Source organism: Panthera onca, chromosome C2, assembly GCF_046562875.1.
Source record: "Panthera onca isolate mPanOnc1 chromosome C2, mPanOnc1 haplotype 2, whole genome shotgun sequence".
NCBI lineage: Eukaryota > Metazoa > Chordata > Mammalia > Carnivora > Felidae > Panthera > Panthera onca.
Window position 1 is genome coordinate 58,772,757 of NC_138347.1, and position 27,714 is coordinate 58,800,470.

At 40.3% G+C, this 27,714-nt stretch overlaps 1 protein-coding gene across 5 annotated transcripts; it reads left to right on the plus strand.

Moving 5' to 3' along the window:
• The first annotated feature begins 663 nt into the window (after positions 1-663).
• Positions 664-26,504, plus strand: CD200 (CD200 molecule). Of its 5 annotated transcripts, XM_060640023.3 has the most exons (8): positions 664-984; positions 1,720-1,889; positions 4,269-4,353; positions 8,387-8,498; positions 14,945-15,265; positions 17,785-18,057; positions 20,048-20,155; positions 25,090-26,504. In XM_060640023.3, the coding sequence occupies exons 4-8, from the start codon at positions 8,480-8,482 to the stop codon at positions 25,095-25,097; spliced, it is 729 nt and encodes a 242-aa protein (XP_060496006.1). In that variant the 5' UTR covers positions 664-984; positions 1,720-1,889; positions 4,269-4,353; positions 8,387-8,479; the 3' UTR covers positions 25,098-26,504. The 5 variants fall into 5 exon arrangements, with proteins under 5 accessions (XP_060496006.1, XP_060496005.1, XP_060496007.1 ...); XM_081796579.1 differs by lacking the exon at positions 664-984 and having other exon boundaries at positions 996-1,889; XM_060640022.3 differs by lacking the exons at positions 1,720-1,889; positions 8,387-8,498.
• The last annotated feature ends 1,210 nt before the right edge of the window (positions 26,505-27,714 follow it).

Genomic DNA, 27,714 nt, shown 5'->3' on the forward strand with positions numbered 1-27,714 from the left:
AGTGGGGGAAGGGCAGACGGAGGGAGACACAAAATCCGAAGCAGGCTCCAGGCTCTGAGCTGTCAGCACAGAGCCAGATGCGAGGCTTGAACCCATGAGGTGGAAGACCGTGACCTGAGCTGAAGTCAGATGCTTAACCAACTGAGCCACCCAAGCACCCCACGTACATTTGTTTTTTAGTGTCTATTGGTGAAATTCAGCGACAATAGTTTTGCACGCAGTTAAATTTCAACAGAGCAACTGGTGTTCAGGCCATACGAGGACAGTAAAGTTAATAAACACATAGTAGGGGCAGTTTAATCTGATGGCAGCAAGAAAATAATAAGATAGTTATCAGAAGTGGCTCAACGGGTCAGCACCAGATTAGCATCTTTCTCCCTTATCTTCTTTGTCTACAACATACAATTACCCCTTCCTTCTTTCTCATACCCCGCCTTTGCTTTCCCTACCAGAGCAACACTTTTTTGGTTTCCTGAAACCTGTGCTCCCCCGAATTGCAATTCCGAGACCCCAAATAACAAACCTGTGTTCTTTTTCAGTTTCGCCTCGTTCTGTGGATTAACACCTGCTGAGCAATGCAGACAGCCATACCTCTGAGCGAGAGCTCAAACGATTGAGGTCTCCCCACCTCCCCCCATTTCCTTTTTCTCTGGGTCCTTGTAGAGTGGAAATGGAAAGAGTATGTTTTTCCCAACACTTTCTCAAAGTGTTTCCAAAACGGCCACCTCTGACAAATGCACCGTGTTTCAGATGGGGAATTTACCCACGAGACTGGAAACCCCAACCGCTGGCTCCCGCGAGTGGGTGTAGCGGTGAGGACTCCAGCGGGGGAGGCGGGGGGCGGCGAGGAGAGCCATTGCAGCAGCTCCTCGGGGCGGGGACCGGCCGCGCCTTCTAGGCTTCCAGCTCCTTTAGCGAGAACCCTCGGGCTTTCCAGCTGAGGCCGGCCTTCCCGCGCGGCAGGGAGCGACCATGGAGAGGCTGGTGAGCCGGGCCGGGCCGGACGCGGGACGGCGGGCGCGGGGTGGGCGATGCGGCGCGCGTGGCCCGGGGCTGGCGGCGGGCAGAGCTGTCTGTGGCTTCGGTGTCAGTCGGCGCTGGCCCCGCGGCGCTTCACCTGGGGAGGAGCGGATTTTGCCTCCGGCAGGGAGGTCTTCAGGCCTTTCCTGGCGGCCCGGGTACCTGTCCCAGTGTCCTGGAAAAAGGATGCTGCCGGGAGACGCTTCTCCCGGGCTCTTTCGGAGGGGAGCTGGGCGGGGAGGCGCGCTGGCGGCCGGCGGGCCCTCTGGGCAGTCCGGCGGCCTGGCTTACTGGCCGGGGCTCGAGGGCGGCAGAGCACGTTCTGTTGTACCCTGTCCCAAGGAGGGGATGGCGGTGCTGTTCTGGCTCCGTCGTGGCACCCAAAGCTGGGGTGGGGCTGCAGGATTCAAGGCTCGCTCTCTCCGGGGGAGCTCGCTCCCTCCTGGGATACACCGGCCTCTTTTTCCATCCTCCGGTCCCTTTGTCTTGAGAGCCATAAAGGATTTGCCTTGAGAGCCTATAAATCCGGGTTAAACCCCAGGATATCCAAGAGAGACAGACCCTTTGTTTATTCAGGACCTGTTTACTAACTGAATGGGAGCCTTTTTATTTACGCTGCCGTAATGAAAAGAAATAATAACAATGAATAAAACAGTTAAAATCCAAATACAAGTAATACCTCAAGGTAATTTTTTTCAGATGTAGTTTACTGGCGACACCACACAGCCAGTCATTCGGCATCTTAACAAAGGAGTATGGTGGCCTGCGAGCTAGTGTTTCCTTGCGCTGGACGCTTCTGATCTTCACAGCCTTCAGAGAAGGAATTTTACAAATTCCCTGATTTTACAAATAAGGAAACAAGCAGAGAGGTTAATTTTTACATGTCCATGTGACTGCATGTGATGGGATCAGGATTTGGACCCAGACACTCAGGGAAGGAGGCTCTGAGCAGTTGGTTGCCAGAGGCACAGGTCTCTGTGAACCTTGGCCTTGTCGGCAAAGAGCTCCTGGATTTCTCCATTTAATATTTGTACTCCCTGTGTATGATGTGATTCGTGGATTTTTTTAGTTACCTAACATGTCTTGGTATTTACTGTATCTTAGGCGCTTAATTAATACTTAATACTTAAAATATTAAGTATTTTAAATGCTGAGTTCTTACAGCAACCCGATGAAATAATAACGATATTCATTCACCGCTTATCTGTGTCACTCACAATTCTGGGATCCTTACATGTACTACTTTGTTTAGTCTTTTTAATAAAAGAGTTCGGTGCTGTTATTTTGCCCACATCTTGGAGAGGTAGAGTCATTTGTCCTGGCCCACGCATCCTGCATTTGTGCTAACCCAACTTATCACCCAGGATAATTATGTATATATTTAATAGCAAGGCTTTCCTCCGAATTCCCTAGTCTCAATCATTGTGTTTTGCTTCTTAAAAACATTGTCGGCTCCCAGCTTACACACTGCGTTTTGGTGTGCATCTGTTTTCTCTGTTATCCTAAAACACGGATTTTCACTACGAGAACCAATCCATTCTGCATTTCTCATCATCTTTGCTTTTGGGTTTCCACGTAAGAGGGGGGCATATGGTTTTTTAAAAAAATACCATGGACTTAGAATGCCAAAGAAGACTTTTTGGTTTCAGAAGCCAAGGTGTTGATATAGCAAAAGCCTAAGCGTTTGAGTTTTAAAAGCCTAAATATGCTGAAAAACCCACGACATGTGTTATTCCAGTTGGGAGAAACGCAGGGTAATGGAGGAACCAGCTTTCCCAACCCTAGCGGAAGTAAATGTTTTCTAGGCTACGAAAGCAAAGAGGGTCTGTCTGAAGTCTATATTCAGACACAAATTTGTGCTCTGAAAAGGTGGCCCTGTGCCTGGTGCCCATGAGTGGGGAGTTCAGGGAGGATGATAAATAGAACTTACAGGGAGGTGTTGAAATCCAAGAACAGAAAACACCTGTGCCTTGCTTTCTTGGGGGCAACTGTGGAAAGAGACCGGCCTCCCCATCATGATAAGTGAACAGTAAGACAAGAGATGGATAGGCAGAGAACACGCAGAACGCCCCTTTGCTGAACACAGGGAGAATCCAGGAGCACGGAATCAGGAGAACAAAAGAAGAGAAGACACTGTAAGCACAAGGTTTAATTGTTTAATTGCTATGACCATGATGTCTTGAGGGGAACACGGCCATCTTAGAGAATGCCACCGTGGAGAGATGGTTGTAACCAAGCATTAGCAGCCCTGCCCCGTGGCTTGGCATTGTGTGAGCCTCTAGGAATGGAGATGCAATGCAATGCCAGAGACTGGAACAGTTGTGAAGTGCTGGGGTGGCAGGGGGCTGAATTGACAGAGATTATGTGACATTGACTGCAATGAAGTCTCTACCTCTAGTTGGAATGGCAACGTGAAATAACAATGAAATTTAGTTAAAGAAAAATACAGAGAAACCCACATTTCTTATGTATCTCTATTATAGAAAAATGTAGGGAAAAGTTACATTTCTGGCCTGTACCCCTTACAATGAACACACATGTAGACCAAATGAATGGATCTATGGGGCTATTGTAGAGAGAGGTTAATCTGTCTACATCCCATCCTCTCATCTTATAGTAAAATGATACCCAGAATAACATTTCATTAAATATCACCATGTAAAATGCCAGGGGTTTCTGCCCGGTCACTTTAAGCATTGAAGAAAAAAAAAAAAAAGGACATTACTGTTTTTTCAAAAGGTGCAATTCATGTAAAATTTGCAGAATTCTCAGGGAAAAATACTTCAGCAAACTTCAAGGCAGTCACATCTTTCTGAAAGATGGTTACCCCTGAGTTACATTTTTAATGTTAACAGATGTGGATTATTTGGGATGTAAATGCTCTCTAATGTTTGCAGTCTCTGTGTTTTCTGTATGTATTTATGGCAGTTTTTTTTTTTTTTCCCTCTGACCATCCTACATCTTTGAGACCTTGCTGTTTACAGTAGTGGCTTTGAGAGCAAGGCTTCCAATTGCTAGGGATTGCCATAATGGATGAGCTACATGGTTGCTTTTCCCTTCCCATATCCTGAGCACAGTCTTTTATTTCTTCCATTTATAGTCCCTGGTTCTACATCCAAAGAACCAAAGTTCTCTGGTGGTTAAAACTTCAGCTGCAGCATTTCTGGAGATAGCAATGAGATGGAAGCTTCTTGAGCTTTTTGTCCACATTCAAATGCCCATTTCTCTGCTTTGCTTTCTGTCTTCAGGTGTTCGTTGGGCTCTTGTGTCATCTGTCTGCCTACAGACTGATTTGGTTCTTCGCAGCAGTGAGGCTCTGCAGGGCGGCCCAAGGTAAAAAGTTATGCAATTCCCCTGTGTGGAGTCTAGGAAACAAAATTTCTGGGATGGAAACATTTGACCACTGTTGTTTGGCCTGTGCTAGTTCATTTGTCTGCGTGAATTATTTAAATGTGTAATTTGCTTGGAGGAATGGGAGTGGTTCTTTCTGCTTTCCACATTTTTGTTTTCAAAGTGGAAAAAGACATTGGATACTTGCAAACTGTTTTCATAGATTATACCAGACGTAAAAAAAAAATTCTTCCTAATTTAAGATGTTTTTTACCTATCAAATCGAGTAACTTCTAAATATCATTTAAACATAGTTCCCTGTTTGTAAAGATAGGGAAATGCTTGGGGAGTATAAATTAATATACCCTTTTTAGAAGGTATTCTAGCAGTAAGCTTTTTAAATGGGGTTGCCCCTTTTTATAGAAAACTATGGAAAATAACGAAATATTGAGGTTCCGTAGGTTCACAGTCTGTTATGTAACACATGCTTGTGCTGTCCACTTATCTGCTGAATTTCCTGATTGGGCCAGACCTGTCTGCTCTCTTTCATAGGAAATCACACCTCACTTTGCTGCTGGCCTGTTATCACCTTCCATGTGATGTGCCCTTACGACAGCCTTTACAGCTGGGGGCAGGGCAGGTTTCACACCATCCACAGCACAGGCTTCACCAACTGACGGGGGGAATCTAAATGGAATTCTATAGAAGCATCAAAGAATCGTAAACGTTCTCACCAAATTATTTCTTCCATAGTCAAAAGAGAAAAATCACCTAAGAAGTTAAAACTGTAGCTTTGATTCCTTTTCTACTCTCCATTCTAAAAGCAGCAGTTTCTTCAAATCTCTGCTCTGCAAAATCTCAAGGAACTTTCAGAAAACCCCAATCCCAACGGCAGGTATTGCTTCTAGAACTTTTCACATCTACCAAGAATATGCCTCCCTAAAACTATATATATATAACATCTATATTAACTCACTGTTTTTATTTTTGGGAGGCAGTGTGGGATTCTGGATATATGTGTGTATTCATTTTTCATTCTTTTGTTTCCTAATGAAATTAGGATTAAATATTTCCCTCTGAAAACTGCTTTATCAGTTTCTTTGGATTTCAATACATTATATTCTCCTTGTCACTCATAGTAATTGATTATTCTTCCTATGGTTTCTGGTGTAATTAGAGTTAAAAGAAGCATGTAAATTTCCTGTTTTATTGCATTGTGGACAGTGTTCAGGATCATAAAGTAGCAGCTTTTTTTGCGTCCTTTTTCAAGTTCAATTTTGGAGAATGTTTGTAGAGATTGTATGTTCTCTTTGTTTTTTCTTAAATATTTATTTTTGAGAGAGAGAGAGAGAAACAGAGTGCACACAAGTGGGGGAGGGGCAAAGAGAGAGGGGGACAGAGGATCTTAAGTAGGCTCTGCACTGACCACAGCAAGCCTGATGTGGGGCTCAAACTTGTGAACCATGAGATTATGACCTGAGCTGAAGTCGGATGCTCAGTTGACTGAGCTACCCAGGTGCCCCTATATGTTCTATTTGGATAAAAGTTTATAAATACATACCTATATGCATATACATATATAATTTATATATAATGATTCATATATAAATATTCAGTTTTCAAATCGTCTCTATCCATATATATATGTGTGTGTGTGTGTGTGTGTGTGTGTATATATATATATATATATATATATATAAAAACTTTATTCATTTCAAGAGAGACAGAGAGAGTATATGGGGAAGGGGCAGAGAGAGAGGGAGAGAGAGAATCCCAAGCAGGCTCCGCACTGCCAGCACAGAGTCCAATGTGGGGCTCGAACTCACGAAACTGTGACATCATGACCTGAGCTGAAACCAAGAGTCTGATGCTTAACCACCTGAGCACCCAGGTGTCCCTTCTCTATCCTTATATTTGACTTTTTTGCTTTATATATATTTTTTAATATATGGAAGTGAAACTCTCCCATTATCTCTGAGGGTTAAAATTTTTTCTTTGCGGGGCACCTGGGTGGCTCAGTCGGTTAAGCGTCCGACTTCCGCTCAGGTCGTGATCTCGAGGTCCGTGAGTTCAAGCCCCGCGTCAGTCTCTGTGCTGACTGCTCAGAGCCTGGAGCCTGTTTCGGATTCTGTGTCTCCCTCTCTCTCTGACCCTCCTCCATTCATGCTCTGTCTCTCTCTGTCTCAAAAATAAATAAACATTAAAAAAAAATTTAAAAAAAATTTTTTTCTTTGCAGTTCTATTGGCTTTTGTATGTTTCACTTATGTTGTTAGGCATATAAAGGTTTATAATTAATATATCTTATTTTAGATTGCTTCTTTTGTCATTTTGAAATGTCCCTTACAGTGTTTTTATCTTCTATTCTTTCTTTTCCCCTTTTTTTAAAGTTTTGATGGACTACCGGTGAAACATTCTAGGTCTTTGAATTTTTCTTTTATTTTTTCCATATCTTTATCCCTTTGTGCTATATTCTGAAAGAATTTCATGACGTGGCCTTCCTACTTAACTAATTGACTCTTCAGCAATGTCCATTTTGCTAAGTGAGCCAAGTTAAGATTTTATAGATGTCATTTGCTACACCTCTAGTTTCTACTATTTACAATGCTGGCTTCTTTTTACACGTAAGATATGACATGTATTCATGTCAAAGTGTTTCTTGATTTATGATATCTTTATTCATTTGGTAGGAGTTCTTAGGTTTTGTAGAGTTCATTTTTCTTCTTTCATTGTGTCAGCTTTCTCACACCTGTGCCTGTTTGTTTTTATATTGCAGTTTCTTATGGAATCATCTATCATATCAACATGAGTAGCCAGCATTGTGGGGGAAGAAGTTATTGTCATGCCTTATGCTCTGCATTGCATTAAGTAAAAATGTGGGGGTGCGTAGATTCTTATTTGGCTGCCAAAGCCGTCTGTTACGATGCAGCCTCCTGAAGCACTGTCCTGAATATTTCTCTACCTTACGTTCCCGTATGCAGCACTGCTTTCTGGAGGCAGACGCCACTGTTGCTGCCCCTTCTTTTGCAGGGTGTGTGTGTGTGGAATGTATGGGGCTGCTGTGTCTTCTTCACTTAAACCTATCACTCTGCCAATTGTCCATTGGCCCTTTTCCTGCTTCCACCTCTCTGGGCACGAACACATTCTATTCTATCTGACAGTGTTCATCTTCAACCTCATTCTACCTACTTTCAGTTTCCAGGGATTCTTTACACAATATTTGTTCAGTGGGAGTTTGCTTTCTTGTTTTTCTACTCTGTTACTCTTAAAGATTGAATATACGTATTTGAATGTATATTTCTCTAACAGCATCAGGCATGTACATAAATGTTTTCTTTGCATTTTTCTCTATTTTTTCTTTTTTTTCACTAGTAAAAGAATTTTACTTATTATTTATTTATTTAATTCAATTTAATTTAAATTCAGGAGAGTTAACATACAGTGTAGTCTTGGCTTCAGGAGCAGAACCCAGTGATTCATCTCTTACATATGACACCCAGTGCTCACCCCAAAAAGTGCCCTCCTTAATGTCCATCAACCATTTAGCCCATCCCCCCACTGCCCTCCCCTCCAGCAACCCTCAGTTTGTTCTCTGTATTTAAGAGTCTCTCACGGTTTGCCTCCCTCTTTGTTTTAATCTTATTTTTCCCTCCCTTCCCCTATGTTCATCTGTTGTGTTTCTCAAATTCCACATATGAGTGAAATCATATGATATCTTTCTCTGACTTATTTCACTTAGCATAATACACTCTAGTTCCATCCACATTGTTGCAAATGGCAAGAATTCATTATTTTGATTGCCAAGTAATATACCATTGCATATATATACAACATCTTCTTTATTCATCAGTCGATGGACATTTTTGCTCTTTCTATAATTTGGTTATTGTAGATAGTGCTGCTATAAACATTGGGGTGCATGTATCCCTTCGAAATAGCACACCTGTATCCCGTGGATAAATGCCTAGTAGTGCAATTGCTGGATCATAGGGTAGTTCTGTTTTTAACTTTTTGAGAAACCTCCCTACTGTTTTCCAGAGTGGCTGCACCAGTTTGCATTCCCGCCAACAGTGCAAAAGGGTTCTCCTTTCTCCACATCCTCACCAACATCTGTTGTTTGCTGACTGGTTAATGTTAGCCATTCTGAAAGGTATGAAGTGGTATCTCATTGTGGTTTTGATTTGCATTTCCCTGATGTTGAGTGATGTTGAGCATCTTTTCATGTGTCAGCCATCTGGATGCCTTCTTTGGAAAAGTGTCTATTCATTTCTTCTCATTTCTTCACTGGATTATTATTATTATTATTATTATCTGTTGGGGGGGTGTTGAGTTTGGTAAGTTCTTTATAGATTTTGGACATGAATCCTTTATCTGATATGCCACTTACAAATATCTTCTCCCATTCCATCGGTTGCCTTTTAGTTTTGCTGACAGTTTCCTTCACTGTGCAGAAGATTTTTATCTTGATGAGGTCCCAATAGTTCAGTTTTGCTTTTATTTCCTTTGCCTCCAGAGTCATGTCTAGTAAGAAGTTGCTGTGGCTGAGGTCAAAAAGGTTGCTGCCTGTTTTCTCCTGTAGGATTTTGATGGTTTCCTGTCTCACCTTTAGGTCTTTCATCCATTTTGAATTTATTTTTGTCTATGGTGTAAGAAAATGGTCCAGTTTCATTCTTCGGTGTGTCGCTGTCCAGTTTTCCCAGCACATTTGCTGAAGAGATGTCTTTTTGCCATTGGATAATCTTTCCTACTTTGTCAAAAAATAGTTGGCCATATATTTGTGGGTTAATTTTGGGTTCTCTATTCTATTCCATCGATCTATGTATCTGTTTTTGTGCCTATACTATACTGTCTTGATGATTACAGCTTTGTAATACAGCTTAAAGTCCGAAATTGTGATGCCTTCACCTCTGGTTTTCTTTTCCAAATTAATTTGAGTTTTAGAGCTCTTTTCTGGTTCCATACAAATTTTAGGATTGTTTCTTCTAGCTCTGTGAAGAGTACAGCTGTTATTTTGATAAGGATTCCATTGAATGTTGTAGATTGCTTTGGGTAGTATCAACATTTTAACAATATTTGTTATTCCAATCCATGAGCATGGAACGTTTTTCCATTTCTTTGTGTCTGCTTCAGTTTCCTTCATAGGCTTTCTATAGTTTTCAATTGTTTTCATAAGCTTTCTATAGTTTTCTATAGCATACAGTTCTTTTCCTATTAGGTTAGATTTATTCCCAGGTATCTTATGATTTTTGGTGCAATTGTAAATGGGCTCAATTCCTTGATTTCTCTTTCTGCTTTTTCATTATTGAGGTATAGAAATGCAACCAATTTCTGTACATTGACTTTATATCCTACAGCTTTGCTGAATTCATGTATCAGTTCTAGCAGTTTTTTTGGTGGAATCTTTTGGGTTTTCCACGTAGAGTATCTTATATATCATCTATGAGGAGTGAAAGTTTGACTTTTAACTTGTCAGTTTGGATGCCTTTTATTTCTTTGTGTTGTCTCATAGCTGAGGCTAGGACTTCCAGTGCTATGTTGAACGATAGTGGTGACAGTGAACATCCCTGTCATGTTTCTGGTCTTAGGGGGAAATCTCTCAGTGCTTTCCCATTCAGGATGATATTAGTGGTGGGCCTTTCATATATGGCTTTTGTGATGTTAAGGTATGATCCTTCTATCCCTACTTTCTTGAGAGTTTTTATCAAGAAAGGATGCTGTATTTTGTCAAATGCTTTCTCTACATCTATTGAAAGGATCTTATCTTCTCTTTTATTAATGTGGTGTATCACATTGATGGATTTGTGAATATTGAACGAGCCTTGCAACCCAGGAATGAATCCCACTTGATCATGGTAAATAATTATTTTAATGTACTGTTGGATTCGATTTACCAGTATCTCTTGAGAAATTTTGCATCCAGGTTCATCAAGGATATTGATCTATAATTCTTTTTAGTGCTGTCTTTGTCTTGTTTTGGAATCAAGGTTTTGCTGGCTCCAAGAATGAGTTTGGAAGCTTTCTTTCCATTTGTATTTTTAGAACAGTTTGAGGAGAATAGGTATTAACTCTTCTTTAAATGTGTAATAGAATTCCCCTGGGAAGTTATCTGGCCCAGAACTCTTGTTTGTTGGGAGCTTTTTGATTACAGATTTGATTTCTTTACTGGTTATGGGCCTGTTGAAGTTTTCTATTTCTTCCTGTTTCAGTTTTGGTAGCGTGTGTCTAGGAATTTGTCCATTTCTTCCAGACAGCCCAGTTTTATGGCATATGATTTTCATAGTATTATTTATAATTGTATTTCTGTGGTGTTGGTTGTGATCGTTCCTCTTTCATTCATTGATTTTATCTCTGTGGGTCCTCTCTCTTTTCTTTTTGAGAGGTCTTACTGGGGGTTTATCAATTTTGTTTATTCTTTCAAAAGACCAGCTCTTAGTTTCATTGATCTGTTCTACTGTATTTTTTTTTTTATGTTTTATTTATTTTTGAGAGCAAGAGAGAGAGAGCACAAGTGGGGAAGGAGCAGAAAGAGAGGAAGACACAGAATCTGAAGCAGGCTCCAGGCACTGAAGTTGTCAGCTCAGAGCCCAATGCAGGGCTGGAACTCACAGACCTCGAGATCATGACCTGAGCCGAAGTCGGACACTTAATCGACTGAGCCACCAGGCGCCCATCTACTGGATTTTTTTATTCTATATTGTTTATTTCTGCTGTAGGATTTATTATTTCTCTTCTTTTGTTAGCTTTGGGCTTTATTTGGTGCTCCTTTTCTAGCTCCTATAGGTATAAGGTTAGGTTGTTTATTTGGGACCTTTCTACCTTTCTTGCTTCTTAAGATAGCCCTGAATTGCAATGTATTTTCCTTTTAGGACTGCCTTTCGTGCATCCCAAAAGGTTTGGACTGTTGTGTTTCATTTTAATTTGCTTCCATGTATTTTTTAACTTTGTCTTTAATTTTCTGGTCATCCCATTCGTTCTTTAGTAGGATGTTCTCTACCTTCCATGTATTTGAGGGCATTCCACCTTTTCTTTTATGGTTGATTTCAAGTTTGATAGTGTGATCTGAAAATATGCATGATGTTATCTCAGTCTTTTGGTACCTGATGAGGACTGATTTGTGACCCAATATGTGATCTATTCTGGAGAATGTTCCATGTGCACTCTAGAAGAATGTGTATTCTGCTGCTTTAGGATGAGATGTTCTGAATTTATCTGTTAAGTCCATCTGGCCCAGTGTGTCATTCACCTTTGTTTCCTTGTTGATTTTCTGCTTAAATGATCTGTCCATTGTTGTAAATGGAGTACTAAAGTCTCCTACTATTATGGTATTAGCAGTGAGTTTGCTTAGGTTGTGATTAATTGATTTATATATTTGGGTGCTTTTATGTTGGGTGCTACAATTGTTAGCTCTTCTTGATGGATATACCCCTTAAATATAATATAATGACCTTCTTCATGTCTTGTTACAGTCTTTGTTTTAAAATCTAGTTGGTCTGTTATAAGTGTGGTACTCTGGCTTTCTTTTGATATCCATTGGCATGATAAATGGTTCTCCATCTCTTCACTTTCTTTTTTTTTTTAATTTTTTAATGTTTATTTATTTTTGAGAGAGAGGGCAAGCAAGGGAGAGGCAGAGAGAGAGGGAGACAGAGAATTGAAGCAAACTGTGCACTATCAGCACAAAGCCTGATGTGGGGCTCAAACTCACAACTGTGAGATTATGACCCGAGCTAAAGTCAGATGCTCAACTGACTGAGACACCCAGGCGCCCCTCCATCCCCTCGCTTTCAATCTGCAGGTGTCCTCAGGTCTAAAATGAGTCTGTTGTAGGCAGCATATAGATGTATCTTGTTTTTTTTGGTTTTTTTTTTTTTTTTTATCCATTCTGATACTCTATGTCTTTATAGTAGGACATTTAATTCATTTACATTCGGAGTGCTTATTGAAAGATACGAACTTAGCACCATTGTGTTACCTGTAGATTTTGTGTTTCTGGTAATGTTCTCTGGTCCATTGTAGTCTTTGCTGCTTTCTACTCAGAGAGTCCCCCTTAGAATTTTTGCTGGACTGGTTTAGTGGTCACAATTTCCCTTAGTTTTTGTTTGCCTGGGAAACTTTATCTCTCCTTCTATTCTGAATGACAGCCTCATTGGATAAAGGATTCTTGACTGCATATTTTTCTTATTCAGCACATTGAATATTTCCTGCCATTCTCTTCTGGTCTGTCAAGTTTCAGTGGACAGGTCTGCCTCTAACCTTATGTGTCCACCCTCGTAGGTTAAGGACCTTTTGTCCCTAGCTGCTTTCAGAATTCTTTCTTTGCCTTTGTATTTTGCAAGTCACTTTATGATATATCATGGTGTTGACCAGTTTTTGTTGATTTTGAAGGGAGTTCTCTGTGCCTCTTGGACTTGGATTCCTGTTTCCTTCCCCAGATTAGGGAAGTTCTCAGCTATAATTTATTTAAATAAGCCTTTGCCCCTTTTCTTGCTCTTCTTCTTCTGGGACTCAATGATATGGATATTATTTCATTTTATAGAATCACTTAGTTCTCTAATTCTCCCCTCATGGTCTAGTAATTTCCTTTCCCTCTTTTTCAGCTTCATTATATTCCATCATTTTATCTTCTATTTCACCTATTCTCTCCTCGGCCTCTTCGGTCCTCACTGTCACTATATCTAGTTTATTTTGTGTCTCATCCATAGCATTCTTTAAAATTCATCTTGGCGAGTTCTCAGGTCTTTGATCTCTACAGCAAGGGTTTCTCTGGTGTTTTCTATGCTTTTTTCAAGCCCAGCTATTAGGCTTATGACTGTTGTTCTGAATATATTTATATTGTTTATATCTGTTTGGAGCAAGTCTCTGGCTGTGATTTCTTCTTGATCTTTCCTTTGGAGAGAATTCCTCCATCTTGTCATTTTGGCTAAGTTTCTGTCTTTTGTGTATTTTAAAAGCATATTATGTGTCCTATACCTAAGAGTAATGCTATATTAAAAAAGAGTCATACACTGTTGAGGGCCTGGCACTCCGGGAAGTGTTTCTGGTGTTTTGTTGAGTGTACTCTGCTCTTGCATTTTGGCTGCTTTGTGCCACTGGTCAGTCCTCCGCAGAGCTCCTCCTTGCTTGTAGTGGGGAGTGTTTGGACCTTTAACTAGGTGTGCTTTGATTTGTTTGTTGAAGTAACCCTGGGGGAAGAAAGGAAGGGGAGGGGAGCCGGATCCCATTAAAAGAGAAAAAAGAAAGGGGAGAAAATAAAACCAAATAGAATATCAAAACCTATAAGGCCGATTCCAAGGAAAGTGAAAGGAAAAGAAATTGGGGGGGGGAGGAAAGCAGAAGGAAAAAGAAAAGGATTTAAAAAAACAAATAAAAAATATGTAATAAGAAATGACAAAAAACAAATCAGAAAGTCTGAGCCTGATTCCAAAAGAAAAAAAGAAGAGGGATGAAAAAAATGAAAAAAGAAACCCAGAGTTGTCTGTTGGTGTGTGTTTGGGGGGTGGCTGTGCTGGTCTGGAGGCAAGGCCGGCTGTGTTGGGTCAGTCTTGTTTCAGTAAATAAGCAGTTGCTAGGCATGGAGAGGAGGGGTTAGGTGTAAGTGTGTCCAGCCTCCACTGGGGGCAGCTGTGCTGCTCTCTGAAGTCCCACCGCATTGTTGTTAGGGGGAAAAAAGGATGTCCTCCCAATCTAGGGGTCTCAGATTGGGATCTCAACTAGGGATCTCAACCCACGCTGTTCAGGCAGTCCTCACAGAATAGCGAGGGTGGTCAGCTTGCCCTGCGCCACAATTCTGTGCCTTCTCCTTGGCACTCAGTTGGGATTCAAAACCCAAAGTCTTAAAGGACTGGCGTGACAGTGATCTGCTCTCCTGCTCCAGAGTAGAGCCTTTCCACCTGGCTGATGAAAGACCTTTGGCTCACACCTGCGGGGTCTTTTGTCCTTGAGGAGGCAATAAACTCTCTTTCTAAAGTAGTCCAGGAAGGGGATTGTTCTTTTCCATTGTGCCCCAAAGATCACTACATCATGCTGTGCACTCTGGGACCAGCTCCCTCCTCCCCAGGATTGCGTGCCACAGCTCTGCTCCAAAGAAACTCGTGCACTTCCAGAACCTGAGAGTTTCACCTCCAAAGACTGAAAAAACAAACTAGTACACTCAGTACTTTTCGCTCCCTAGTCCATGGTCCAGAGAGGTTTTCCTCTTGTGCTAACTCACTGCTGTGCTTTCACAACCCCTCTTTGTTTCCCTTTTGTCTCTTCACAGAAGGGGTTCTCACTTCTCCATAACAGCACTATTTTATCTCCCACAACTCACACACACATGCATCCTGCCAGGCTGTCTCCTTCCAACCATGGAGATCCTTCTGTCGCTCCGCAGATCTATTTCCTGGGTGTTCCAAGTATTCTGACCTCAATAAGGCTATGTTTGAAGGACAAGGAAAATCCAGATCCCCCTTCTTCTCCACTATCCCCTTTCCTCCAGCATTTTCCCCTATGTTTTCTATATTTAACTTTGAACATGCATTTTTAATCAGAAAAATGTGTACTTGTATGTATTAAATTTTAAAATATAAATGTTCTTTTATGATTCTATGATAAAAGTGGTGACCCAAGATGAAGAAGAGCTGCTGAACACACCTGCTTCCTTAAGATGCTCTCTGCAAAATTCCGAGGAAGTCTTGATTGTGACATGGCAGAAAATCAAGGCTGTAAGCCCAGAAAACATGGTCACCTTCAGCAAGAACCATGGGGTTGTAGTCCAGCCTGCCTATAAGGACAAGATAAACATCACCCAGCTGGAACTCAAGAACTCAACCATTACGTTCTGGAATACCACCCTGGAGGATGAAGGGTGTTACAAGTGCCTCTTCAATACTTTTGGTTCCGGGAAGATCTCAGGAAAAGCCTGCCTCACCCTCTCTGGTGAGAATCTCTGATAATACATTGTCTCTGGCTAGAAATGTTGTTTTCAAGAATGTTTGGAACATGGTGGTGGTGCCTAATTTTTCAGGATCTTAACCTCAGAAAGGTTTATGAGAAGATACTTAGCCTCTCATGTCTACCATAACGTAGTTATGGTTATTGGGAGAGTTCGTGGGGCCACATTGAATCTCTGCCTGGAGTTCTCTTTGCTCTGAGGAATTGTGTTGTCAACAAGGGTAAATTAAGGACGATGGTGAGGATAATGGGGTTCTTCTAAGTAGTGATATGATTCTGACCTGGCTTTGCCATTAGCAATCATGTGACCCTGAAAGAGTCCCGTCCACTCTCTGAAGCAGAGTTTTTTTTATCTACACAATAAGTATAAAATAGATTATCTGTAAAGTCCCTAACAGCATAAACATTTTTGGATCTAAGGAAAGAGCCAGATTGGGATAACCTGAAGCCAGTTATGTGGTACCTCTCATTTTGGCTTAATGTAGTTCTCTTGGGATTGAAAGGGGATGTACCATAGAGGCCTTTCATACCTGAGGCCAACTAGAGATTTAACTGGATAATAAGCATTCTTTTACAATCCAATAGGGTTAGTTTGACAAGATTCCTCTCCTTTGACACATAACTGAGATCAAGAATTTAGAAGTGGGAATGAGGCATAACTTTGGAGCATAGCACAGTTGGTGGTAGGTTTAGAAGGGAAAAGACAAATTTAGACATAGTTATCAGGAATGTTAAAGTGAGAGTTTGAACTAAGAATATTGGACCTGGGGTAAGAGGATGCTCAGTAGACAAGAGTGCAAGGGACATATGGCAACACCAAAAAAAAAAAAAAAAAAAAAAAAAAAAAAAAAATATATATATATATATATATATATATATATATATATATATATATTTCACTTATTTTTGCCTACAATGAATCCTCTCTGCAGAATCTTATGTCAGATTTTCTTCTTGATTCTATGTCTTCTGTTCTGTCTCTTTGTACCCTTTTTTCCTCTCCCCTCGCCTCCAATCTTTCTTCCTTCTTTCCTTTCCTTTTTTCTCTCTCCTCCTTCCCTTCTTCCTTCCTTCCTTCCTTCCTTCCTTCCTTCCCCCTTCCTCATCACTTTTCATCTTTTTCCTTCTTGTGTCATTCTCATTTCTGTTACTTTTTCTTGTTCCCCTTCTCCCTCCATCCTCCTCCTTCTCCTCTCCCTTCCACTTCTTCCTCCTCTTCCTCACCTCCTCCTCCTCCTCCTTCTTCCTCCTTCTTCCCTCTTCCTTCTTCTTCCTTCTTCCTTCTTCTCCTCCTCTTCCTTCTTCTTCTTCTTCTTCTTCTTCTCCTCCCCCCTATACTTTACCCTTAATATTTTGTAATAGTTTTTGCCTGAAAACCACACTCCCCTGAGTCTTCCGGGTAGTAACCCCATTCTTTTCCATTCTGACCCTTTCCAGCTACACCTTACAGCCTTCATCTAAGTCATCCTTGGATATACCAGAGCACCTTGCCACCCAGTCTCACCATGTCAACCCTACTCATCTTCCCTCACTTTTATCTGTCTTCCCCCAGTGCCCCTTGACATTAGTATCTGGGTACTCTTTGGAAAAAGCCACAGCCCTTTGGCCCCATTTCCTCCAGCCCACTGTCACCCTCCCACCTCTTGAACCTCTAAGCACAGACCAGGCTTTCATTTAGTTACTGCCCTTTAATTATCTTGAGGGCTCTGAAGCAACCACAGGAAAGCAAAACTGCATTTGCTCAGCAGAGATAAACTGCACATTGAAAAATATATGATGGCAATGAATTCATCAGTCAAGGGACTTTTGGAAGGGAACAGGATTACAGCTGGACTAAAATAATATCCTTTTCTCATTAACTAGTTGTTTTAACTCCATTCAGGTGATCTCCAAGGTCTTTCCAACTGTCATTCTGTGATTTTCTAGTTATGGGCATGTGAATTTCTAATTTACATTTTTTATGGATATTCCAAGCAGGGACTTTCCAAGTCTCCTCCATGCATCTCATTCCCTGGTCCAGCTCCAAGCAGAGAAAGGCCATGCCTAAGCAGCAGCCCCTCTACGGGCTCTCTGTTCTGAAACTGCCCTGGTACTTCTGAGAAGTGCAAGCTACCTGTATGGAAGTGCTGATTGGTGACTATTGTCAGACTATGAGAGGGATACCCAGAAGAAGGCAGAGGTGCTGCATTGCCCGTGGAAAAAGAGAACAGAATAATTAAGCTTTGGACTGTATGGGAAAGAAGATGCCCTTTATCCATTCAGCTAATTCCCCTGCAGAGAAACGACAGAGAGGATTTTTCTTGTTGCAGGGTTGTACTAGGCCAGTTTCCATCCTGCCGGCCAGAGAATTAGACACAGGAAGAACTGAGATGCCCCAGTTTGGGTTGGATGTGCCATCTTATGTCTTGAGCCCCCAGTGTCTTTCTGTACAGATCTTCCTTCATCCTCTGAGGAGAATGTGGTGCTTAACTGATGGCAGACCATCATTTTTTTTTTTGTCCCAGTACAGCCCACAGTGTTCCTTCACTATAAATTTTTCGAAGACCACGTAAATATCACTTGCTCTGCCAATGCCCGCCCAGCCCCTGTGATCTCCTGGAAGGTCTCTGGGTCAGGAATTGAAAACAGTACTGAGATTCTCTCACACCCCAATGGGACCACGTCTGTCACGAGTGTCCTCCAGGTCAAAGACCCCAAGAGCCAGGTGGGGAAGGAGGTAATCTGCCAGGTGCTACACCTGGGGACTATGACCAGCGTCAGGCAAACTTTGGACAAAGGTAAGAGAAGGTGGGCAAAGATGTGTCACAACCTGGAAGGTGGTGAATGTTTTGCGAGCCTGTTGGTTTCTTAGCAAAGGAGCTAGTAAGAGAGAGAATGGCATAAGTGGGGAAAGAAAAACAGGGTTGAGGAAGCCAATAAAGCCAATCTTACTTTGGTAAATGTGGTATGTTGCCCACATACCAAATGCTTTTGCTGAGATCCATCCATTCATTTATTTTTCCACACTGCTGACATTTACTGAGTATCTGTTCTGTGCCAGGCTTTGGGACTGTTGAAATGTGACAGCAAGCAAGGCTCAGTCCCTTTGCTCAGAAAGCTTCTGGTTTGCTGGGAATACAGAATGGGCAGTTACAAAACTGCGTGTTAAATGCTTCAATAAGAAAGCTACGGTGCACCCTGAGAGGATTGAGGGCGGGGAGGAGGGACATCAGCTCAATCTGGAGGGATCAAGGAGATTTCCTGGAAGAAGTGACCTCTCCAATAAAGGCTTTGGTAATCTACACTGTGGAAAAGGGGCAACAGAGGCTTTAAGAAAGAGACCTATCGGAAGGTGTTTTCCTCACCCCTTTGAAACAAACTGCCTCCTGTTCAAAACCCCTTTTGCTTTCTTGTGTTATTCTCTAAACTGCTATCTCTGGGTCTCATGGATACAAGAAGTAAAGGTTATGGGTGGGAGAATGAAGGGAGTGGCCATTTTAGAGGCAAGACACTTTGCGAATAGTCACGGTTTTCTTTCTCTCTGTGGTTCTGAGGCACCAACTCTGGATGAGGCTGTCTGTAATAAGCGTCCTGAAAAGGTATTGATGGGTTTTGATTTTTTTTTTTTCAGGGAGGATTTTAAGCAACAGAGCTTGGAAAAACTTTTTCCTGTGTATGCCTTACTGGCGTGGTGGCCTCTAAGCAAAATTTCCTGTAGTCATTTTTGGGGTCCTTGTAAAAAACAGACGAATCAAAAAGTCGACATTTAGGTAAATTTGGTCAAAAGATATGCAGTGTTAGATTTGGATACTTGTGAAGAGATCCTCATTTTCAGCCAAGGCAAAGGGTCAATTTCCCTGAAAAACAAGAAGTTGAAAAGGAACTGGTCTTCTTTCCCAAGAATGCTAAAATCGACTTATGTCGTGTATAATGTGTGAACATCATCTCTGTAATGTTTGTTTGTTCTGCAAATGCTTACTAAAAGTCTCCCGTGCTTCGAGCATGTGTCAAGCACAGAAACTGTTGAACTTAGACACATCTCTGTCTGAAGGTGCCCGATTCAATTATGATGTAACAAATCCCTTTACGGAAGTATGGGGAAGATGCTGGAAACTCCCAAATCAGGAGGCTCTTCCTCCCGTCTTTGTATTGCAGAGTGATGCTGAGGAACTTTGTTTGTTGGCCGGTGGAAAGAGCTTTAATAACAAAGATGCAGATTAGAAGACATACAGTAAAAGCATTGAGATGAGTTACTCCTGGGATCGGAATCATGAGATGCATGATTTTTTTTTCTTTCTATTACTCTGTATTTTCCAAAGCGCCCTCAATAAATACATGACTTTCACGGACCGTAAGGCAAAGAATATGCACTTTAGAGGCAAACCAATCTCTGACCGAGCCCTGGTTCTGCTGCTTACTACTCTGATTCTGGGCTTGCTTAACTTCTCTCAGCCTCAGTTTTTTGTTCTATTGTTGTTGTTTGTATATGTGAGATAATAATAATAATACCTAACTCTTGGGCTGTTTTGAGGACTAAATGAAACCACACATTCAAAGGTCTTCAGAGATAGCAACCACATAAATCGTGTGGTTAGATTATTGTTAACTAAATGCTATCGAAATAATATAAAGCCATGAATGTAAACTTCAATAGGTATATATTTAAGGGTAGTTTTCATTTTAAACTCAGTTCTAGGAAAAACTAATCACAACTGTTTCTCTATCCTTTTTTGCCTCAACAGCTTCTTATGACTTTGTGTCTCCTTTTTCCCCCCTCAACATCTATAGGCTTTTGGTTTTCAGTTCCACTATTGTTAAGTATTGTTTCCCTGGTCATTCTCCTGGTCTTAATCTCAATCTTATTATACTGGAAACGTCGTCGGAACCAAGACCGAGGTGAGTGATCACAAGAAATACACAGAAGGAAACAAATGACTTTTTAATAGCAATTTGGGGGGGGTTGCGTGAAGATGTAAATAAGGGGTGGCAACAATGTGTTTTGTTCGCTGTTTCCAAAATACCTAAATGTTTCTGGTATTTTAGAACACGTCAGCATCATTTTCTTGCAATTGGACGTTAAAACTGGATGCTTCTGCTTTTTGTTTCCTAAGATCATTTAGGCTAATTATTTGTAACTTGAGAATAAGGGTTGATGAGTGGAAATGTGGAAAATGTTGATCCAACCATTGTTGAATCAGCTGATGGCAAAACCAGGGAGAGAAGTCTCAGCGTCCACACTATGTTCTTCCATTATTACTGAGAAGGACAATCTCTTTTCTTTTTACAGCGCTCCCCAGGGCCAGCTACTCCATGTAACAGACTTTGAAATTATCCAATATACTCACTAATTAAATAGTATTTTCTCTGTTATACTTTTACTATGTCTCAAACACTATAGGCAACATATAGGCAACCTTCTAACTACATTATGTCATTCTGTCCTTATAGACTGCACATTTTCTCTCTGTCCCCTACAACATCTATCACAACATCTTATGTATATTATTAGGTGCTCAATAGATGATCATTAAAATAGTGAATGAATCAGTGGATGAATGGATGGGTGGATGGCTGGCTGGCTGGGTGGAAGGATAGATTTTGAAAGTGATGTTTTCAATTCTCCTTTTCTTATTGTAATTTCAGTACCTCATAAATGCTGAGTCTAAAGCATTGTGAGATATTATAAAATGAGACGCTGTAAAACAAGAGGAGTCAGCTAGAAAGAGAATTAAATTTTTTTGTTTTCTGAAGACAGTGCATAATTTATTAAAGTTAATGCAAAGCTGCAGTTTATGGCATGTTGATGGGGATTTCCAAGGGTGAAAGGCTGATATGGGAGTTTTCACCATCTCAGATAACTGTAAGGGAAGGAAGAAAATGTTGGTTTAGAGTGTTATTTTAAATTTCTATTAAAAACTTCACTTAAGTGCTACTTTTCCCCCTTTTTCTTTTATGTCTCATGAGCTATCATGTGCTAGGTTTTTCAAACACTTAATTTTGCATAAACCTTATATAAACACCAGATTAATGTCATTTTATAAAAAAACAACAAATCTTCAGTGCCAGTGACCCCTTTGCAAAAGTAGTCAAAAGAATGTGTTCTGTGGGGAGAGGGGATTACATATTAGATAATTTTATTGCATATAAACATAAGCCCATAGAATTCATTAGTGCTCCGCAGAATGTCAAAGGCAGAAGGCTGTTTGACTCTATCCAAACGTTTCGTTTTTCCAGTTAGGAACTGAAGCCAGAGAGGAAAATTGACTTTTTTCCTAAGGTCACACAGCTAGTTAACAACAGGTTTAGGACGAGAACCGTGGCCTTGGTCTCCTGACCTCTGCCAGAATGTTCTTCCAGCTGTGATACCCTGGAGTTCTGACTTGAAAGGCACTATTGGGTTGCATTTATTTTAGTCTTAGCTTGCTGTTACTGCTGTATTCTTTTGGAAAGTACGAAGAAAAAAAGTATGAAGTGTTCAAATTTGTTTTAAAAAGTCCCTGTTGGACAAGAATCTTATAATGCAATCTATTCAAGCCCAAGGTAAATTCCACTAGAATGGGGCATTTGAAGAATAATTGTCCTTTGTTCATTAAGTCTTAGGTTTTCTGGGAAAAAGAATTGTTCAAGGCCTTTTCCAATTCCTGAAGCAAAGGGAGTCAGCTTATCTTTGTACCCAGGCTTTTCTCATTTATGAAATAAGCACTTGCACCTCTCTAGGATTTTGTAAGCACTAGAATTGCTATTTACTGATGATATCTTCATGACATATGGCCAACTCAGTTAATTACACTGAATGCGAAGTGACATATTTTGGGTGGCTGAATTGTTTTGTGGGTTTCAAAAATGTTAATAGGTCCCATACACTGAAATAGCTAGTAAAACCAAGTGTTTGTTATGCTGGAGACTTAAACACTCAGGACCAAAACTTAAGTTATACAAAAAGTTAGCAGAAAGGGATGAAAACCATCGGAGATACTGACGTTTAAAATTTCTTTAAGTAACAAATTTTGATTATCAATTTGTGATGAAAGTGAACAGTCCTGCTACATTTGCTTCCTACTTTTTTCCTACCCTTGCTTTGGGTTTTCCTTTTCTCTTCTGCTTTCCATCATTTGAAAACATAAAACTTTTGGATGGGCAGGGGAACATGATGATCAGTCAAAAATGACACCAAATTTCTGGACCCGGTTACTGGAAAAAATGGCAACTGTTCAGAAATAAGGAAGTGAAGAGGGGGAACTAAATGTGTGTGTGTGTGTGTGTGTGTGTGTGTGTGTGTGTGTGTTCATAGTTCATGGAGAAAGAAAGAGGAGAGAAAGGATGAATTAATTCTTGTACTAGTTGAATGTGGGCAAAGAAATCATCTCTGAGAAGCTGCTGGGTGGTAAGACAAATCTAGTTAAGTAAGGTTTGACTCTTTGTTAGGTCCATAACAAACGCAACAAAAAAGCGTATTTTAGACCAAAATCACTTATTCATTGCTCACAAAAGCACAGCAAACTTACAGTTTCAGGATAGAGGGGTAATCTGTAATGATGATGTTATTTTTGTACAAATTAGGATCTATTTTTCTTGTGATCCTGTTTAACGCCAGAGAGAATATTGTTCTTTTCACCAGGAAAGTTGTCCTCTGAAGGTATGGTGAGTTAGAGGCAGTTTCTCTTTGTTCCATTCCTGATAGGATCAGATCACAATTACTTCCCATGAGACTACAACAATCAGATAATAATAGACTGATAGGTTTTCAAAAAAAAAATCCCTTTTATTTTCTTTCATGAATGTAGTGCTTTATTACTGAAATAGAAAGTGAAAAAAAATAAAATTTCCTAGGGAAAATTTCCCCTATTCTATAATATTCTATTAAAACCCAATTGAGGTCATAATTTTTTCCCTTCCACATATACTACAATGAAGTTAAATTTGGGATTGAAAATAACCTCTTATTTCTCGTTAGTCAACCCACCAATGATTACATGCTTCTCAGTAACAAAAACCTCACGTGGGGGCAGATCTGAACAGATAATCATCTCACTTTTTGAAATGTTTGAGTAGCAGTTTTCTTTTGTTTGATTGAGTCAAAGTATAAGTGGAAAACAGTAAAAAATTTACACAACCGTAGGAAATGCCTATTCCAAACTTCACTTTTTCTTCAAATCATCCAGCTATTTTGTAACAAAGTGGTTTTTCCTTCACCAACATTATCTGTATAATTACCTTGAATTCTTTCACTTCACTTCATAATAACCTGACCTTTAAATAGGCTGTCTTTCCATTGATAACAATGGAGGTGTTAATGAAACACTGTGTCCTCAGTGGAATCATGTCGCTTTCTCTTATTTTACGCTTAGTACTATATCAAATACCAGAAGTGCTCAATAATTTTGATGGTGAAATAGTGATTAGTTGTAAGGGCAGTACAAAAAATATTTGTTTCCAAAAACAAATGCAAATCTTTGCTTTGTGTAATAATTGTACCTATGTCTCCCTAATGCAGAGTGGTTGTGGGGGCGGGGGTGCTCCTTACCCCTACTCCAGTTTCCTCAGAGCTCCAAGCAGAAGAGATGTGGCACTTTTTATGAGAGAAGTGTTAAGCAACCTTTACTGAACTGCTTAGGTCAATACTGCCGGGAGAAATCTTGCCTTCCAACTGATTTTTCTACAAAAGTTTACACTCCAATGGGTGCAGATGCCATCCATCGTATCAAAAAATGGCAGGGCATGATCTGATTACAGAGTCATTGGCTAACAGAATCTTAAGCCCGGACATTCTTGCCTGAGCTGCTTTACGTCTTTTACCACAGATAGTGGATACTGGGCATATTGGCAAGTTTAAAACATTGCAGTTTCTGGTGAAGAGTTACTTACGATTTACATAGAGAATGAGAGGTGGCACCAAGATAAAATCCTAGGCCTTTTACTTCACTAACTACACACCTTGAGGTGAGGCTCACATCCTTTCAGTTTATGTGCTAGAAATCTGATAGCCCTTGAAAGGCCCTCCATGTGTCTTCTTTGTGACACATGAATGCCACCCAATGTCTAGCAAGTTAATATCCACAGGAAGCAAAGCTCAAGGTCTTATAAATAAAATACACATAGATCATTTGAAATTCTTTAAAAAAAAGGTTTTTTTTCTATGTTTATTTATTTTTGAGAGAGAGAGAGAGAAAGAGAGAGAGAGCTTGAGTGGGGGAGGGCAGAGAGAGAGGGAGACCAAGAGTCCGAAGCAGGCCCCAGGCTCTGAGCTGTCAGCACAGAGCCCAACACAGGGCTCGAACTCACGAACTGAGAGATCATGACCTGAGCTGAAGTCAGACGCCTAACCGACCGAGCCACCCAGGTGCCCCAGATCATTTGGAATTCTTTAATGTTTTTTTCACTTGTAGTCTTAAGTGATTCTGCAGAACATTTTTTCCTAGAATTACCTGTCCTTTTATTTTTAAGCAATTACATTTTTTTTAATGTTTATTTTTGAGACAGTGGGGGAAGGGCATGGAGAGAGAGATGGACAGAGGATCTGAAGCTGGCTCTATTTTGACAGCAGAGAGACCGATACGAGGCTCAAATGCATGAACTGTAAGATCATGACCTGAGCCAAAGTCAGTCACTTAACCGACTGAGCCTCCCAGGAGTCCCTACCTATGTCCTTTTAAAGAGTCACAGTGTCCTTGTGTCACATTGGATCAAGAAATGTCCTTATCTTTGCCAATTAAATATGCACAGGAGTATTCTGTGTTTAGTGACCCTTTTGTTATTTATAGAAATATATACCACTATGTATAGAAATTATACATGTTTGAAGTTAATATCTTGTTCTTTCTTTTATCTAGAGCCGTAGAAGACTCACACAGAACCCTGAATATTATGTCCTGGTCTACTTGAATCTGATTCATGTGAAAGGCAGGAGGAAAAGGGTCATTCTCCAAGAACAAAAGAGGTAGGGGTAAAAGACTTAAGAATTTCAAGATTTCCTTCTGCCATGTAAGCGACCCAGTGCTGGTGAGTGTTCCAAAAGGAAGTCATTTCACCTCTCAAGTCTGTTGTAGGACTTGATTTTGTGAAGTAGGGCAGTGTTGTCCTGTTGAATGGACTCTGGATCAGTAGCCACAACTCAGAGACTGACTCTGGCTCCAGCTGATGGCAGCCCCACGTTCATCACTTTATCTCAATGAGCTTCCACATCTGCATCCAGAAAATTAAGAAGTTGGACCAGATAATTTGCCATTCTGCTCTAAAAACTGATGTAATTCCAGGAAAGAAAATGAATAATGAAATGAAAAAGAGAAAGGAGAATACAGAAAGGTGTTGAGGACCAAAGAACTTTTCTGAGACTACAATTAACCTTTCTGTTGATGTTCCTTCTCTTCTTCCATATTGTTCTTAGGTCCATGAGTCTGTTTTTTCACGTGTTTCTTCACTGCATTGTTAATAGCTGGTCTTTCTAAAGTCCTTGGTTTCACTGCTATACTTCATGTTCTTTTGTGACGTTTACCACAATGAATGTGGGACTGAATTTATTGCAAAATAACATCGGCAACCTTAACTTTACTTATCTATTTTTATAGAAGAATAAGTATTGTTAGTCCAACAGCTCGCATATTTAAAAAAGTGTGCATTTCCTGTCCCATTTGACTCATAAGATGTCAGTCCTATTTTAGTCGTTGTGAATTCAAACTTGTGTAATGAAAACATATGATAAGAATAGGCATTTAGGAAGTTTTGTAAATAACAGTCAGTCAATTCAAATGCTTTTCTCTCCTGTCTTCTTTTCTCATGAGTTAACTTCTCATAATAGCAGAGAAGGCATGTATGGGTTTATAGATCCCTTTGGTCTAAATATATTTCCCTTTCCTTTCCTTTCCTTTTTATTTATTTATTTTGAGGGGGGATGGGACAGAGAGAGAGACAGAGAGATAGAGAGAGAGAGAAGCTCAAGCAGGCTTCATGCCCACCACCCTAGGATCATGACCCAAGCTGAAATCAAGAGTCAGACACTCAACCAACTGAGCCACCCACGTGACCCCTAAATAGATTTTTCGAACTAGTGGAACAATTTTGAACTCTTATTACTCACAAGACCAAATTAGTGACTTTTTCAGTATTGCCTGCTTTCTTCTCTCTACTCCATGACTAAAACGTAACTTGTTTTCACTGTTGAATTGGATATTTGTATATTTAAGCTTTTCATGTGTTATTTAATTCTGTATTATTTCATATATTTGTATTAAAATACTGAATGGTTAAACGTAAAAGTGTCCAGGCTAAATATTTGGTTCATGATACTCTTGGGGACTGTGGTAGACATTAGTGATAATCTTTATACTTTCCCTCTGTGTGTGAAACCCTCCCCTCCCATCTATCTCTCACCCACTAGAAGATGCCACTAACATTTCTGATTAGTCACAAAGTCACAAATCAGATATCCCTGATCTAGCCAGAGGGAGCTCTGTCAGTTTGGTAACTGTGTCCATTTGATGTGATATGGTCAATTTTGGAGCACTTCCTTGCATGTGCTCTTTTGATTTTGCTTTTGACACCAACCTTTGCAAACTGATTGGCTTACACAGTTTTGAATTTAATAGGAGCCACCACCCTGCCTCTCGTTCTGTTGCGTTACTGTATCTTTGTATCTCAACTGCCAGATCAGGCAGGAGAGCTAAAGCAGCGGTTCTCAAAAATTTAGACCATCCCTAAAAACATTGAGGACCCCAAAGAACTTTCTGGTAAAGAGAAGTGTTTGCCAATGTTAACCACATTTGAAATTAAAACTTACATATTTGAAAAAAATATACAAGCATGTATTCTATTAGCCATCAGAATGATGTCAACATTACACATCGTGTAGCTTCTGGAAAATTCCACAGCACATTTGAGAGAATGAAAGTGAAATAGGCAAATGATGTTTTTGTATGATGGTGACAATAGTTTTGACCTTGTGGGCCCCCTGAAATGGTCTCAGGGACAATATTAAAGACTGATCCTGTAAAGTATATGCAAAGAAGGAGACCATCTGATGAGAAGATTTTGTGAGTCTTTCCCAAGGAAACTCCTTGTTAAACAGGTATCTTCACAGTGCCTAAACATTTTATTATTTCATCATAACTTAGTGCAGAGAACCCTAGGACGAATCCTTCTTTGTAACTAATCCAGGAGTACCTCAGAGATATTGTGGTTTGGTTTCAGACCTCTGCAAAAAAGCAAATATCATTAAAAAAGGGCTCAGATGAATTTCTTGTTTTCCCAGTACCTATAAAAGTTACATTGACACTATACTGTAATCTATTAAGTGTGCATTAACGTTATGTCTGAAAAACAATGCGCATATCTCAGTTAAAGAATACTTTATTGCTAAAAAGTGCTAACCATCCTCTGAGCTTTCATCGAGTCATACTCACTGATCACAGATCACCTAACAAATAGAATAATAATGAAAACGTTTGAAATATTGCAAGAAT

Coding starts and splice junctions, on each gene's coding strand:
- CD200 (XM_060640022.3), top strand. Junction 15,266..17,784: donor AGCCTGCCTCACCCTCTCTG/GTGAGAATCTCT, acceptor TTTTTGTCCCAG/TACAGCCCACAGTGTTCCTT. Junction 18,058..20,047: donor CAGGCAAACTTTGGACAAAG/GTAAGAGAAGGT, acceptor CAACATCTATAG/GCTTTTGGTTTTCAGTTCCA.